Source organism: Arvicola amphibius, chromosome X (genome assembly GCF_903992535.2).
Source record: "Arvicola amphibius chromosome X, mArvAmp1.2, whole genome shotgun sequence".
Lineage (NCBI taxonomy): Eukaryota > Metazoa > Chordata > Mammalia > Rodentia > Cricetidae > Arvicola > Arvicola amphibius.
In genome coordinates this window covers 94,530,960-94,546,872 of record NC_052065.1, presented here as the reverse complement: position 1 = coordinate 94,546,872, position 15,913 = coordinate 94,530,960, and the positions used below count along the sequence as shown (strand labels likewise).

The 15,913-nt window shown below is 42.0% G+C and overlaps 1 protein-coding gene across 1 annotated transcript; it reads right to left on the bottom strand.

The window, feature by feature from the left end:
* Window positions 1-459: 459 nt before the first annotated feature.
* Window positions 460-1,820, bottom strand: LOC119805227 (signal peptidase complex subunit 3). Its single transcript, XM_038317143.1, has one exon. The coding sequence runs from the start codon at window positions 1,673-1,675 to the stop codon at window positions 1,133-1,135; it is 543 nt and encodes a 180-aa protein (XP_038173071.1). The 5' UTR covers window positions 1,676-1,820; the 3' UTR covers window positions 460-1,132.
* Window positions 1,821-15,913: the final 14,093 nt, after the last annotated feature.

Here is a 15,913-nt window from a genome sequence, read left to right as displayed (position 1 = left end):
TCATAAAATAAAAACAATTAGTTGGCAAAAAAGAATGAGATTAGATTTCAAGTTTTAACTATTGTTTGCTTGAAGTAATGTAACAAACTTCTGAATTTCAGCTTCTTCATTTGAAGAGTTAAAGCTTGTATTGCTTACTTTTTTAGATTATAGAATATATATATATATATGTTTTAACTGAAAAATCGTACCACAAGGGTTATTACCAATATCCCAATAATGATTAAATAATGAAGAAACAACAGTTTTAGTGGTTAGCATTTATTTAAGGGTATTAAACATACTAGAACATACTCAGCACATGTTAAGCATGCCAACATTTTCAAATGTCAGTAACAGTGCTAAAACATTTTGCAAAGATACAGTACACAGCAATCTTTGTAGAGAAAACACTGTGAGACACATTTAATATGGAAGAGATATGAACTGAGTTACAATTATTTTCAGACTAAGGAGGCATTCACTATTCAAGTGGACATGTTTGCTGGCAAGAAAGACAAGCATTCAGATTTCTGAAGTGGGGGCAAATTCTCATTCTCATACCTATTTACCAATTTTGTATGTTAAACTTCTAAGAAGCAAATCACAGTTTTTCTAGTGATCAAACACATCCTAGAAGATATATGAAAACGGCATTCAGTGTGAACCTACAAGGAATGTCAGGAATAAAACATGTAGTTATTATGAGAACACCATACATCAAATTTTTAAATTCTCTCCAAAAACATTTTATATTACACACGGAATAACACAGTGACTATGACAAAACTGTGCCTTCTTTTCAAGCCGTATGCAATTGTCTGATAATGTTCTGGTGAACTTCTGTTGTTGTTGTTCTTACACTAACGCCTCAGTACCCTATCAACCTTTCCCCTCCAACTGTACAATTTCATGTTGATTCTTATACAAAAGGAAACGTAACAACCATTGTTCACACCAGGAAGATCCATGAATGCAGTCTCTGTGTTAGGTAAACGGAAGCATGAGGATGAGGAGGTTAGCCAGTCCCAGACACAAACCCAGCACGTTTTAAAATAAACAATAACAAAAGTCAGCCAGACGTGACGGAAGATGAAAGAAATATGTTTCCATAAGCACACATATGTCCTTTAACAGATGCAGAGAGAGTTCTTCAAAAAGTCGTGGCTATTTCATACGAATCTGGAAACGGGACAGACACGCGTCCAGATCCAGTCATAAGAGGCAGAATGCCAGCAATCGGTATAACTTGCCAGGACAGAGTCAAAGTGACATTCCTGTTTCCCTTAAGACCGTGCCCGTCGTCAAAGAAAAAATACTTGCTTTTGACATCTTTCAGATCCAGTTTGGGGTTCTCTCCTCGCAGAAGGATCTTGTCCCACAGGACCACCTGGTTCACAGCGTTGCTTTTCGTGGAATATTCGGCCGAGAGGTAAAGGAAGAGCTGCTTGACGTTCCAGTCGAAAGTCTTCTCCAAATCCGCAGAGATGTGGAACGTGATGAAGCCCAGGTCGCTTCTTTTTCTGGGTCCGGTGAAGTCCTCCACTTTTTTGAGCAGGATCCTGGAGACTTGCAGGCGCACTGGCGCGCTTCTGTCTTTGAAGGCGGTGGTGAGGATGCAGCCCAAGGTGAGCGCCGCCATGACGCTCAGCGTGAAGGCGAACAGCGAGTTCGCCCGCGCCAGCAGGGTGTTCATGTTGCGGGATGGATCGGCGGCTCCCTCCACGCGGGCTCCACAGGCGCTCGCTCGCTCTCTCGCTCGCTTGGCTCGCTCACAGTGACTCGCTCGCTGGGCAGGGCTTGCAGTCTGCTCGCTCGCGTTCCCTCTGCCTTCCTCTGGCTCGCGCGGAATGCTGGGCGCGCGCACGCGTCCCTGGAGCGCGCACCGCCCACGTTGCCTGTTCTTTTTTTTCCCCCAAGTCACTGGTTAACCCTACCACCACTGTCAGCTGATAGTCTCAGGCACTTGGGGCATCTGACAGGAAACAGCAGCACCGTGTCTCTGTGTGGCCGAATAAGCCCAGGGGCACTTGAGCTGCCTCATCCCTCACACCCAGACACAGTCACTGAAGGTCCCATCTGCCCTGTCCAGGGAACCCTTCCCTTTGCACACTGCTGCATCATGGCTTCCATACAGCCTAGCCCCTCCCCTGGCCTTCTGCAACAGGTTCCTGATGCCTGTGCCCCCACACTAGCTCACCCTGCAGTCCATTCTCTGCACAGAGAGCAGCCATCATCACCTACAGTTCATGTCCCTTCCCTACTGGGATCCTCTACACTCAAAAGACAGTCATAGTGTTAAACAAGTGGCCCAGACTGTGCTATGTCTGCTCTTCCCACCTCATCCCCCATCAGCCTGTGTGTTATCTGCCAGGCTCCAGCCGCTGGGCTTGTCCTCTGCTCCTGGACAACTGGAGCCCACACAGTGCAAGCACATCAAGAAAAGGCTTGTCCCTGCTGGCTTCTTATCATTCAGGACTCCGTTCTAAAGCCACTTCCAGGAAAGGCCTTCACTGACAACTCTGTATGTAATAATCCCTGTCACCTGATTTCCCACCCTAATTATTATTCTCTCAATCACAAATTGCCGTTCCAATCGATTTATCTTCTTTGTCCCAGTTTCCCAAGCTTTAATGACAGTTCAGTGACCCTGGCTATCTTATTCTTCTTGTGCTTAAATCAGAGGCTTGTGCATAAATATGATAAATATTACTCAATTGAAGGAAATACTAATTGACACATTAGAACAGACAAAAGAGCCAAATATGTACAAGTCAGTAGCCATAAAAATCACACGTGCGAAAATTCTAAATATTTGAAAAACATCAGAAAGACTTGTCAAAAACCCACATTGCTTTTTAAACCTAGGTGGATATCGGAATGGATTGGAGAAACTATTGAGAACATAGAGACTTCCCACCGCAAGTCCCTCATTTAATTCCGTAATTTTAGGGCAAGGGTGGCACATGAAATGTCTTCCAGTTTAATACATTTCTTCTGATAAGTTTGATGAAAACATCCTTTTTGGAATATTCCAGACTATCATTTGAGTACCACTAATTGAATATCACCCTTGCAGAAATTTTAGACTAGATGGTCTCTATTGATATAATTACTCAAAGTAGCCTAGTCCTTCAACCCACAGGAGGTCACAGGGTACTAAGAATATGAGTACACACTTGACTGAGCGCTATTTCTTGAGAGGAATCTCTTTTCCCTCTGAATTATCTTTGGATCTTTTACAAAAAAAAAACACTCATTGATGTAGATATGGACCTATTTCTGGGTTCTTGATTTAGTTTCTCAACTTGATGTCAATAGAACACTTCCTTGACTGCGATAGGGTTATCAGAAATCATGAAATCAGAGTATTGTTTATTGTGTTTTCAAAAAACTTTGTCTTTTGAGCTTTCACTGAATATGAGTATCAGCATGTCATTTTCTTCATAAAAATGTTTGGAGTTTTATTGGAATTGCAGTGGCTAGTTTTTTGTTTTTGTTTTTCAAGGCAAGGTTTTTCTGTGTAGCTTTGGCATCTGCCCTAGAACTCACTCTGTAGATCAGTCTGGCCTAGAACTCACAGAGATCTGCCTGCCTCTGCCTCCTGAGTGCTGGGATTAAAGGTGTGCACCATCACTGCCCGGCTTTCAGTGACTGTTTTTTAAAAGATCTAATGTAATTGCTTGGGAAAAGACTCTTCTCAAGAAATAGTTCTTAGTCAAGTGTGTACTCATATTCATAAATATTAATCGTGCTCTATCTATTGCACCATATTCAAAAAGGTGAATTTCATGGGGATCAATATCTAAATAGAGACACCCAGCTGTTGAATTTCCATCAGAAAATATGAAAGATTAACCTTTTGCTCTTTGTTTAGACACTAAAAGCACAATTTCTAATTAAGAAATAATTAAATTGCACTTTTTTATACACCAAAAAGTTGATTTATTCTAAAGCTACCACTAAGATTACATAAAGACAAGTTTCTGAGAGAAAATATTTCAAAACCTTAGTAGCTAAGAGGACTAATGACTAGAACAGAAATTGTCACAAAAGTAAATATGAAGATAGTCATTTCACAGTTAAGGATTAATTATATAAAAAACTGCTTAAGGTTGATCTAGTTAATGTTCCATCATGGATGGGGAGGGTCTCACAAGGCCCCACTCCTGCTTGAGAAGTTATATGCAGTTGAAGAGTGTAGGGGGAGAGAAAGTTGACTTAGGTCATGGGTGGCAGATTGCCCATGCTATAATGGATAGCCCTAAGTCCACATGTGTGCAACACTAATTAGACCCGTGTGTGTGTGTGTGTGTGTGTGTGTGTGTGTGTGTAAAGTTGGGAAGAGGATGTGATGAAAGGGACCTGGGAGGAGACAGAGGAGAGGGAAATGGGTGAATTTGATCAAAATAAAATATATTAATGTATGAAGGAAAAAAATCGAATGAAAACAGTTACACAGACAAGTAGTGATAATAGATTAAAGTCAAGTAAATAAAAAGATTCTCAGCACTGGTGTTAGAAAAGGGTCGAGGATTCCAAGAAAAAAACCAACCATACATTCCAAAGCCTTTCCTAAGACAGTAGTTTTACTTCTGCAGAAGCATACATAGCCATCAATCAAGGAGGCAAGCACACCCAGCAGGGATTCCCCTGGGCTTTTATTTCTAATGCAAAGGGATCCGGTGCCTCTCTTTGGGTGATTAGAGCTTTTTTTACACTCTTACACTGTTGGCTAACTCAAAACAGCACTGCTTCTAAGCAAAGTGCAACTTTGAAGAATATCATGCAACCCTGAGCATGTAGTTTGATTTCAAGAAATGCTGACACTGTGGGAATTCGAATTTCTGCCAAGTGGCTTTTTTAAACTTCTTTTTTAAAATGGAGTTTTGTCTTACTTAACTCTATAGTAGAAAAGTCAGCATATTTTGTTCACATTTCCAGCATAATCAATCGTTAAGGAAAAAATAAAAAGATCATCATTAACTATTATTACACTCTGAGAGAATAGCTAATAAGAAAGAGATGGAAGCCCTGGCAAGATTGCGACTTCTGCAACTTTTATACTCAGCTAATAGGGGTGAAAACAACTGGGAAGAAAGAGGAGAAAAGAGTACTTGAAAGTGTAGTTGTAGCACCCAAGGCATGAAGCCACAATGATTTACTCCCTTGAAAAGTTCCCATTACTTCCCAATAACAGTATCAACTTATGAATCTCTCAGTGTACAAATACACTTACTAGGTTAGAGGCCTCTTGAGCCCTCTTGATCCAAATACCTGCCCATTAGTTAAGGAGAAAGCTTTCAATATATGTGCATGGGGTGTGAGTTCCTCATATCTTGATATAGAAATAATTTGCATTGATATGATTGGTTAATTAATAAAGAAACTGCATTGGCCTGTTGATAAGAAGCTAGAGCTAATGGGCCAAGCAGTGATTTAATCAATAAAGAAACTGCTTTGGACCTATAGCAGGGCAGAACTTAGCTAGGTGGAGAAAACTAAACTGAATGCTGGGAGGAAGAAGACAGAGTCAGAGAGAAGCCATGAATCCTCTGCTGGAGGCAGGTGTGTTGAAACTTTGCTGGTAGACCACGAGCCTCATGGTAAAGTATAAAATACTGGAAATGGGTTAAATTAAGATGTAAGTGTAATGGATTATTAAAAATTGCTGCGGATCCCCAAGTAGCTACAAGAAGCAGAAATGCTGCAGGTATGGGAGTGGCGGCAGGCAGTGGGCCACATGGTGGCAGGCAGGGGGCAGCAGGATCTGAGAGCATCTATCTAGTCCCAGGCTGGGACTGTGCACAAAACCATGCCACAGTCTCCAAAGGCAGCTGGTCCCGGGCAGCAAGCCACATGGTAGTGATGGGTGAGAGACAGATAGGCACACCATGCAGAGTGAGGTTGGATATCTATTTAGTGGTTATGGAAGGGAGGGGAGAAGGGGAGAAGGGGAGAAGAGCAGAGAGGGAGAGAGAGAGAGACAGAGAGAGACAGAGACAGAGAGAGAAGAGAGAAGGGAGAGACAGAAGCTGCCTCTCGAAGAGGGAGACAGAAAAGAGAGAGAACTCAGGCTGGAAGCTGAAGATCAACCTGTCTCAGCAGATGGGGGAGGGAGTGGGTATGGCTTGTCTCTTAAAGAGACAGAACAATCATTACATTCCCATCTCCTTTTCATAATAAAAAGGCGGGAGGTTAGGCACCACAGGTTAAAGGAATTGGGGCGGCAGATTCTCAAGAATTCTTCCTGCTTATTTGTGGGCATTGTCTTTGGGGGGAATCTGAGAAGGCTGGGTGCTGGTCACATCCTGGCATACCTGGTCTCTTTGATCCTGTCTGTTGTTTGTGGTATGGAAATGTCTGGTGTCTCTTACAGCTGTTTAAGGTATTGTTGTGCCCAGATTACTACCCCCTGAGAGAGACCACCAGAGAGGCCCAGACTGTAATAAGCAAGGTTTAATCAGCATAATACAAACATGTTTGGAACTCATCTCCATCCCCGTTACAACAAGGTAGAGAGGAGTTGTATCTCCTCTGTGGGGTAAGATTTTAAAGATATAACTACAAAGAGAATCTTTGAAGATGCTTTGGCACGGGTATGAGGACTTTTGCTCCCTCTCATTCTGTTAAGTCAGTTTTTTCCTTGTTCTTAGAGCAAGGCCACTGTTCCTGAGTTAGGCCATCTTTATCAGTCTGTACCAGGTGGCTGGCTGGGCTGAGCTAAGTGACCTTGTGCTCGGAATCTCCTGGGTGGGAGAGGGGAAGGCCACTATCTTCCTGGGAAAACATTCTGCTAGGAAATTTCTTCTTGCTCCTTTGAGAATAAGGGGTGAGGGTCCCACATTCCCCACTCCTCTTGGTCCTAAGAATCAACTCAATCATGAGCTGGTTTTGCTAACTTTGACCAAATTGTCTCTTACAATTACAGAGTCTTTATATTTCGTTTGACTTAACCATTTTAACCAGGGATTATTGGCCGATGTATCCTTTTAACTGCTTCCAGCTGACTTTGGGGCATTGTTGTCAAGGGTTAACAAAGGTGAAATGCTAGTCAAAAAGAGAACATTTTAGGAACATTTGGTTTGTGGAGCCAGGGAGCATTCACATTGGCTAGACTGGTCCACATCAGTTTTTAGCAAGTCCACGGTCCACAGTCATTTGGAGCAGGTTGTAGTCAGCAATTAATGTTTGTTTATGTCTGACAACCAAGGGGAAACCTGTTGAGACCATTTTAAACTAGGAACAGAAGTTAATACATTTGAAACTTTTAGGCACATATTAAAATCCATATTATAGAAATAGAAAATAACAGATATTTATAAAACAGGAAAAATAGACTTATACCTGTGAGTTCCAGCAAAAACAGAAAATCTTGAACTTGTAACCCAAACAGTATATAGTCATTGTTTTATTGTTTATTAGAACTATTTTAAATTATTTTTAAACTCTTAATGTTTATTAACTTTTATACCCTCAGACCTTTATATATAATGAGCTAACAAGCTGGCTATAGTTTTGTATAAGGATTTGGATATCCTTTTTGCTTTTAAATTGATATTATAGCTGGCCTAGCCATTAATACAATCAGAGATCTTAGAAGGATAAATAAATTATATTTAAGTACAGACAAAACAGAAAAATGACAGAGACCAGCCCATATACAGTCATATGCAGGTCTCCATAGCATTGGAGGCAGAAGGATCAGAACAGCAGGCTTTACAGACACATAAGGTGACTGGTTTCTATGGAAGAGGGACATGCAAAAGACTGACCTTATTTTGTCTAGGCAAAAGTGGTGCAATCAGTTCTCCAAAGTCCTACCATTTGTCCACTGTCTGGGCTGGGTCCTGGCAGCAGGTCATAGCATCGGGGCATTTTGCCCAGTGGTCAGCATCGTCGTCATCCAGGTGGAGACACTGTGGTGTCTCATAGTCTTCTTTGGAGACCTTGGGTCACTGTTAGGATCTCAGAGTCTCTGTCTGATATAAGCTTTTTAAACATTATTTTAAATGCCATTTTTATAGATCTCTGAAGTATTTAGGGCTGTCCAGGTATATCTGATTAGACAGACTTTATTATTTAAAATTACTTGTTTTAAGCTTTAAAACATGTATAGGGGACTAAATAAGGCTTATCCCTGTACTTATATTAGTACTTTGAGGATGACTGATTATTAACTTGTATTTTTAACAGTCCAGAACTATATACCATATTTTTGTCAGATTGAACCTTTAATGATTTTAGCAAAGACAATGAAGCTAAAATCTAAATATTAACAATATGAAACATTTTATAAGCATATATGTTTTATAACCTACTTTATTATAGTTGACATTTTTGGTGACTATTACCTGGCATTGGTGGTTTTCTTTCTTTTTTTTTTTGGTTTTTTGAGACAGGGTTTCTCTGTAGTTTTGGAGCCTGTCCTGGAACTAGCTCTTGTAGACCAGGCTGTCCTTGAACTCACAGAGATCCACCTGCCTCTGCCTCCCAAGTGCTGGTATTAAAGGCGTGTGCCACCACCGACCGGCCTGGTGGTTTTCTTTGTAGCTGCTTTTTTCCCCCTTTGGGAGTTTAATCCCAGTGATTCCTGGTGGTAACTGACATTCTTGCATATCAGTAAAGAACAGCATAAAACAGTTTTAACATTATCTATATCAAAAAGACATCCAAATTTTTGCAAACCCGAATCTAATGACCAGAGCTCAGAGAAAAATTACAAGTACAAAACTTATAATTACCAAAGACTAATTTTTTTAACAAAATAAGCGTATGTAATTTTTAAAGAAATAACATGACCCTTTAACAAGACAAACAAAGCTTTTTAAAACCAAAACCAACCGTTAAACATTTAGGTACAAGAAATTATAGCAAACATCTTTTGGCCTTGTATAATTTTAAGTCTGGCTCTATTTTTATTTTTATTTTTTATTGGTTTAGCCAGACATTTTTTAGACAAACATTTTTATTATTATTATTATTATTATTATTATTATTATTAATATTATTTTAGTCTTTTGTCTTTTTTGGTTTTTTGGACAATATAAAAACCTCTATTAAAAACCTTTTTAGACAATGTGTAAATTTTTATCAAAGTCTTTTTTGTGATTTTATTTAGCAGAACATTGCATAAAACAAAAGCAGAAATATGCACCTTAATTAAAGGTGGTAAGTATTTGTAACCCATATATTTTTTTCCTGTGGAAACAAAAACATTTTTAAACATAATGTATCTTTTGACATTTACTTTAAAATCAATATTTTATAAAGTTACAGGTTGGTATAATTGAAATCTTCTTATAAGCAGTATCAGGACAGGAAAGGGTTAAGACGGGAAACTGCTGGCCAGCAGAAGAGACCTTGAGTGTTATCATACTCAAGAATTTGGCTCAGAAAAGAAAAGAGGGGGCAGCAGCAGTGGGGCACAGAGAGTGTCCTTGGCTGTCAATGCTTTTTTAAAAAAGTTTTTTTGTTAACTTTTTTGACCATGATCTCAGATTTTTTGTTTTACATTTGCAGTTTCTTAATTGCAAGAGTCAATTCCCTACCACCTGTGTGTAGGTCCCTCTCTCCTGCCTAAGGCAAAGACCCTCAAGATGCAGAGAGAGAAAACAAGGGAGAGGGGCCTTGCCTTGTTCTGCTACAGCCTGCGTCTCTCAGTCACTAGCTCCACCATCTGCCTTTTGAGGATGCATTCCTCTGCCCTCAGCAGGGTGCATGATGATTTTGCCACCCGCTCCATCTCAGGTGTCCTTGCTCCCTGGCCTTGGAGCCCCCCAGCACCCACCCAGATCCTCTGCATTTCCTGCAGTCTCAAGGCTTAGCTCTCAGCACCTAGACAGTGTATTCTCATCAGACCTGGCTCAGGGCTAGGGATACAGACCCTAGATGGGCTGCTGTCAAGTCATCCGCATTTCCACATTTAAGTTTTGTCCCATTGATTTTTCAGTCCTTGTCAGTCCAGTCTTAAACATAATAAACAAAGAGACAACAGTTTTCTGGAATTCCAGGGGATCACCATGCACCCTAGGTAGTGGCCCCAAAGACATTCCAAGTCACAGGCCTGCACTCCCTAACCTCTCCCAGAGGTTCTCCAGTTCCTTTTGGGCGCTCTCCAAGATTTTGCCTCTCTCCTCTCTATCCCTAACAGCTGGGGCTCCAAAGGACTCTATAGAGGATCCTGTAGAGGATAGAAGTCGAGAGAGAAAGAAAACAAAGCAACAATTACCATAACATAACGTAAAAGGACTTTGACAAATTTCTGGGACAAGACATATAGTGACATTTTCTCCCTCGGTGGAAGAAAACCAAACAGCTGTCTCTGAGGTAGCTGCAAATGACCCAGGGCCAGTAGAATACCGGCCCCTGTCTAATGACCTGGGAGCAAAACTCCCTGTCTGAAAATGACCTGGAGCCAGCAAGGCCCCTGTCTGGAAATGACCCAGGACTGAGAGAATTCCCATCCCTGTCTGGAAATGGAAGACAAGGCATCCCTTGCTTCTCCAGGGTTTCTGTACAACTTCAGAGAACACCTGTCAATACCAAAATCCCAAATCGGTCGACTGGTACAAAACCAAAGCAGCCATAGTCAGACAGCCAAGACAAAACGAGAGAGACAAAGAGACAAGAGACAAAAGACAAAGAGCGCTTTCTCATTGGTAGATGCTAATAAACCTCCGGACTTTCATCATCCTTGTGGAATCTCTGGGGTTCCCGGCCAATGCACCATATGTTGTGCCCAGATTACGACCCCCTGAGAGAGACCACCAGAGAGGCCCAGACTGTAATAAGCAAGGTTTAATCAGCATAATACAAACATGTTTGGAACTCATCTCCATCCCCGTTACAAGGTAGAGAGGAGTTGTATCTCCTCTGTGGGGTAAGCTTTTAAAGGTATAACTACAAAGAGAATCTTTGAAGATGCTTTGGCATGGGTATGAGGACTTTTGTTCCCTTCCATTCTGTTAAGTTGGCTTTTTCCTTGTTTTTAGAGCAAGGCCACTGTTCCTGAGTCAGGCCATCTTTATCAGCCTGTACCAGGTGGCTGGCTGGGCTGAGCTAAGTGACCTTGTGCTCAGAATCTCCCGGGTGGGAGAGGGGAAGGCCACTATCTTCCTGGGAAAACATTCTGCTAGGAAATTTCTTCTTGCTCCTTTGAGAATAAGGGGTGAGGATCCCACAGTATTGGCAGAACAGAGGAAAAGTTAAATTAAGGAAAAAAATTAGGGCCAGGGAATTGAGGGAGATGTATCAGACCTGTTTAAGGTGGATCCTTCAATTCGGCTCCCTGGAACTCACAAGAATTCTTTGGGTTCGTGAAAACAGAAGTTTTAGACACATACATTGTATAAACAGTAGCATATTTATGTCAGAATGACTGTGACAGATGTTTTTTTCACACAATGAAAAGTGTTTTTAAGACTATGGAAGGCAGCATGAAAGAGAAAATTGATAACTTGTATTTGTTCTCATACCTATTATAACTTGCAGGTCTTGTATTTGTATTTTACTGAAATTTGTTTGGTGAGGTTGTCCGTTTAAACTGACAAAACCTCTCAGCTGTCAAACTGCATCAGAGATCTTTGAGAAGGATAAAATTTTACCTGAGTTACTGATTTAAAAACGACAGAGAACTTACTTGGTTGGCACCTAGAGCTACTCTTCAGGGTACTCCATGGTTGCTGAGGGTTGTATTTGCCTTTTGCTGGTTAGCGCAGGGCTGCCAGGGTCCAGAAGATCCTGTGGGCTAAGAAATCTGTCGGAAGACAGGCCTACCTTGACCTGAGCAGCTAGGCTGTCGATTCTAGTGATTCTGTCCACATCTGGAGATCTTCAGCTTAGAGGAAAGCCAGTTTTGCCTAGTGGTCAGCGCTTAGCAACTGAAGCGAATTGCTGATGGACATCGTTCTAGTTCCATTTGTCTTCTGTCTTCTTTGGAGGAAAATAGAGAGCTGCTGCTAGGAGTCAACCTGTTTCTTTTTGTTATGAAAAGTTTTTAATAATTAAATATTTTAATGCCCTATTCCCCAGATCTCTGAGCAGTTGAGGGCTGTTTATTAGCAACAGCTGCAGTATAGAATCTGCCTGGAGGGCTGGGTCTGAGCTTGACTGTACTGGCTCTCAACTTAACAGGTAAGATTTACACTTGTAAAAAGACCGAACGAAGAAAAAACTGCTTGAAATAGAAGGTTAAGGGCAGAACTGACAATAATAGAGAATAGCTTAATATATTTTAAATGAGGGTTGGATTAAATATAAAGTATTTTTATAAGAAACTTAAAAGTACATTCCAGTTTAAAACATGAGACTTGTTGTAGTCTGAAATGAGATGCAATAAACAGGCAATTATAACATTTAACAATAAATATGGGTGCATTTAAGTTACATGTTTTAATACATACACACAGAGTGAACAGGAATTGGGCAAAGTGGATGCTCTTGGTGGGCCCTACCAAAGGCAAGCCACTGCACAAAACACACATGTAACAGAGTCAACAAGAGGAATTTAGTGAAAAAAAAAACATAAGAAAACCAGGGGACAAGGCAGGGTATACTTCAGTAAAGATGGGAGAACTTGGTCATCTGATCTGGCTCTCAGCCAAGATGGCGGTAAGGTCACCCATGCAACAGAGTTAACACTGGGGAACCAGGCAGGGAATACCTCAGTAAAGATGGCAGAACTTGGTCACCTGACCAATGAAGTCACCTGACCCCAGTCAAAATGGCAGTGGTCACAGGTTGTATGGAAAAGCCACAATTTTTGAGCTGCAGGAATTTTAAGCTTAGTAAGAGAGACCTAGAGGCGTGACCCACCTTGTTTGTGAGTCGCCATGCCACAAGTCGCAGAGGGGAGCAAAAGGCTGTAATTGAAAAAGCCGCCTCGTGGATCCGACCAATCTTGTTGGCTGCAGTAGCCATGGCAGGGTCCATTTGCCTGTACGCTGACAGTAGTTAGAAAGCTCCCATCAAAGTGGAGCTGGCGGGACACTGGCAAAGTGAGGGTAGGAGCTGAAGAAGTAGGGCACTAAGGCCTGGGGTTTGGGGCTTCTAAAAGACATCCATCCCAGGGGGGATAGACATGGATGGCTCGCTACCCACAGCTGAAACTGTGAAAACCCACGAAACACCACAAGGCCTATAACGGGACATCTCCCCCTATAGGCGGGGTATAAATTGGCGCGAAAACAACAGAATCTATGGGAGGGTGTCCCCTGACCTCTGGGTGGGGTGCTACAGCCTGATTAGATCCAGTCATGGTGACTTGGAAGCCAGAGAGGCCAGAGGCCGCTCCAAGCTGCCTTTTATGGAGAGGGAAAAAAGAAAAGAAAAGAAAAGAAAAGAAAAGAAAAGAAAAGAAAAGAAAAGAAATGGAAAAAAAGAAGTAAAGAAGAATCTGAGGGATCCTGGGCCCCCAGTCGAATACATCACACAGAGTGTACAGTGCTAATGTGGGAGGACTGACCCTGGGTCAGTCCAGTCATGATTTTAGCTAAGGGAAGCAATCCACAGATGAATGTCAACAAAGGGCACAACCTTAGCCTTGAAGACCATGGTTGGGGGCAGTTCTCCCATTTATAGGGACACCAGAGGGTTGTCAGAGCTCAACGGTCAATTCCTCAGGTTCAGAGAAACGGTTAAGCTGACCAGAATGAGGAAACTCACCAATTGAAGCTGGTGTTGTTCGGAGAAATAGCACTCAAGCATATGGAACACATGGTTGTTGTAGATAAAAAAAAAATACCTGGTTCTAACATTTCTGTTTTCACAAACCCAAAGAATTCTTGTGAGTTCCAGGTAGCCAAATTGAAGGATCCACCATAAACAGGTCAGATACAACCCCCTCAATTCCCTGGTCCTAAATTTTTTTCTTTAAACTTTGTCCTCTGTTCTGCCAATACCTTAAACAGGTGTAAGAGACACCAGACATTTCCATACCACTGAAGGTGTAAGTCACAAACAATCCCACACCAGTTTGGAATTATGATTAATAGAACGGTTATTTATTTAAAGGGAAAAAACTTACAGATCACTGTCCCAGACAACAGCACTTTGTACGATCAGGAAAGGAGTCTAGTAGCCGGAAGCAGAGCCTGAAGCAAGAGAGCGTGAGGAGGGCTGCTGCTGCTTTTTTAAAGAGAGGGAGACCATGCCCCAGTGGGCTGGTATCTCAGCAGCTATTGGCTGGAGGAGCGGAAGGAGCTCCCACAGCATACCACAAACACTGAAAAGGAGCAAAGAGATCAGCTATGCCAGGATGTGACCAGCACCCAGCCTTCTCAGATTCCCCCCAAAGATGACACCCACAAATAAGCAGGAAGAAGTCTTAAGAATCCACTGCCCCAATTCCTTTAAACTGTGGTATCTAACTTCCCGCCTTTTTATTATAAAAAAGAGATGGGAATGTAATGATTGTTCTGTCTCTTTAAGAGACAAGCCACGCCCACTCCCTCCCCCATCTGCTGAGACAGGCTGATCTTCAGCTTCCAGCCTGAGTTCTCTCTCTTTTCTGTCTCCCTCTTGGAGAAGCAGCTTCCATCTCTTCTCTCTTCTCTCTCTCTCTCTCTCTCTCTCTCTCTCTCTCTCTCTCTCTCTCTCTCTCTCTCTCTCTCTCTCTGCCCCTCTCTCTGTTCTTCTCCCCTCCCTTCCATAACCACTAAATAAATATCCAACCTCACTCTGCAAGGCTTGCCTATCTGTCTGTCTCTCACCCGCCACCACCACTTGGCTCGCTGCCGGGGAGCAGCCACCTTTGGAGACTTGCGGTGTGGTCTTATGAGCTGTCCCTGCCTGGGACTGGCTGCTCTTGGACCCACTGCCTCCTGCCTGCCATCACATGGTCCGCTGCATGCCACTGCTCAGGGACCTGCAGCATTTCTGCTGCCTGCAGCTACTTGGGGATCTGCAGCAATTTTTAAATAATCATTACAGTAAGAGTTAGCCAATAAGAAGCTAGAGCTAATGGGCCAAGCAGTGATTTAATTAATATAGCTTCTGTGTGGTTATTTTGGGTCTGAACTGATGGGTGGTCGGGAAACACACAAGCGGCCCCCTGCAGCAAATTGGTGCCCAGCATGACTAACTAAATCCACTTAAACCTGAGAAAGCTTGAAAGGGAATTCTAGACACAAAAGAACAGGGTTAAGCATGGCTTTTGATAGCCACATTTTTTTTCTAGATGGGCTCATAATGAGCAGGGGCACAATGGCTATTTTAAGAGAAGTGCAGTAAAAATTGTGCAGATTCTTTAAAAAAAAGGCGGCTTTCTGGTTCACCAGCACAAACTGCTCTGGCTCTTTCAGGAGGTCCAGCTATAGGGCATTTGGGAACGATTTTGGTGCTCTCCTAGCCTGTTTGAGGTAAAACATATGTTTTGACTGTTTTATGTCTTCGCTTTGCTTATTTTGGCTTTGCACTTACCAAGACATGAAATCCTAACATTTGATTCCAAAACAGCCAAGTCATGGTGAAAAGTGTGTCAGTTAAATGCATAAGATAGACTCAGAGGCACCAAAATGTATTGGTGTTTTATCAAAGAAAGAAAATTCAGCACTTCCTCTGGGTTTAGTTTGACCAAAAATCAACTCATGATTAAATTCTACACTTCTCTCTGTGTGTCTTTCTTCTTTCTAATTTGTGGTATCTGGCTTGTCCGTAGTCTGTCTGATGTAGCTGTATTGTCTTTCTCTCATGTGTCGGATCCCTAACAAAGGACTTTGCTCTGTGTTTACTGAAAAACACAGAAAACATCACATGGGGGACGGAATGAGGAATTACTTTACAGAAATCTTTAACAGAGTTTTAAAGGGGGGATTAAGTTATTAACTCCAACCGACTCCCAAAGCATTCAGTGAGGCAAACACTTGCTATCAGGCAGCATCCATATGCTGTTCGTAACATTTAATGGTGTTTGTTTGTTATATAAGGACCTGTC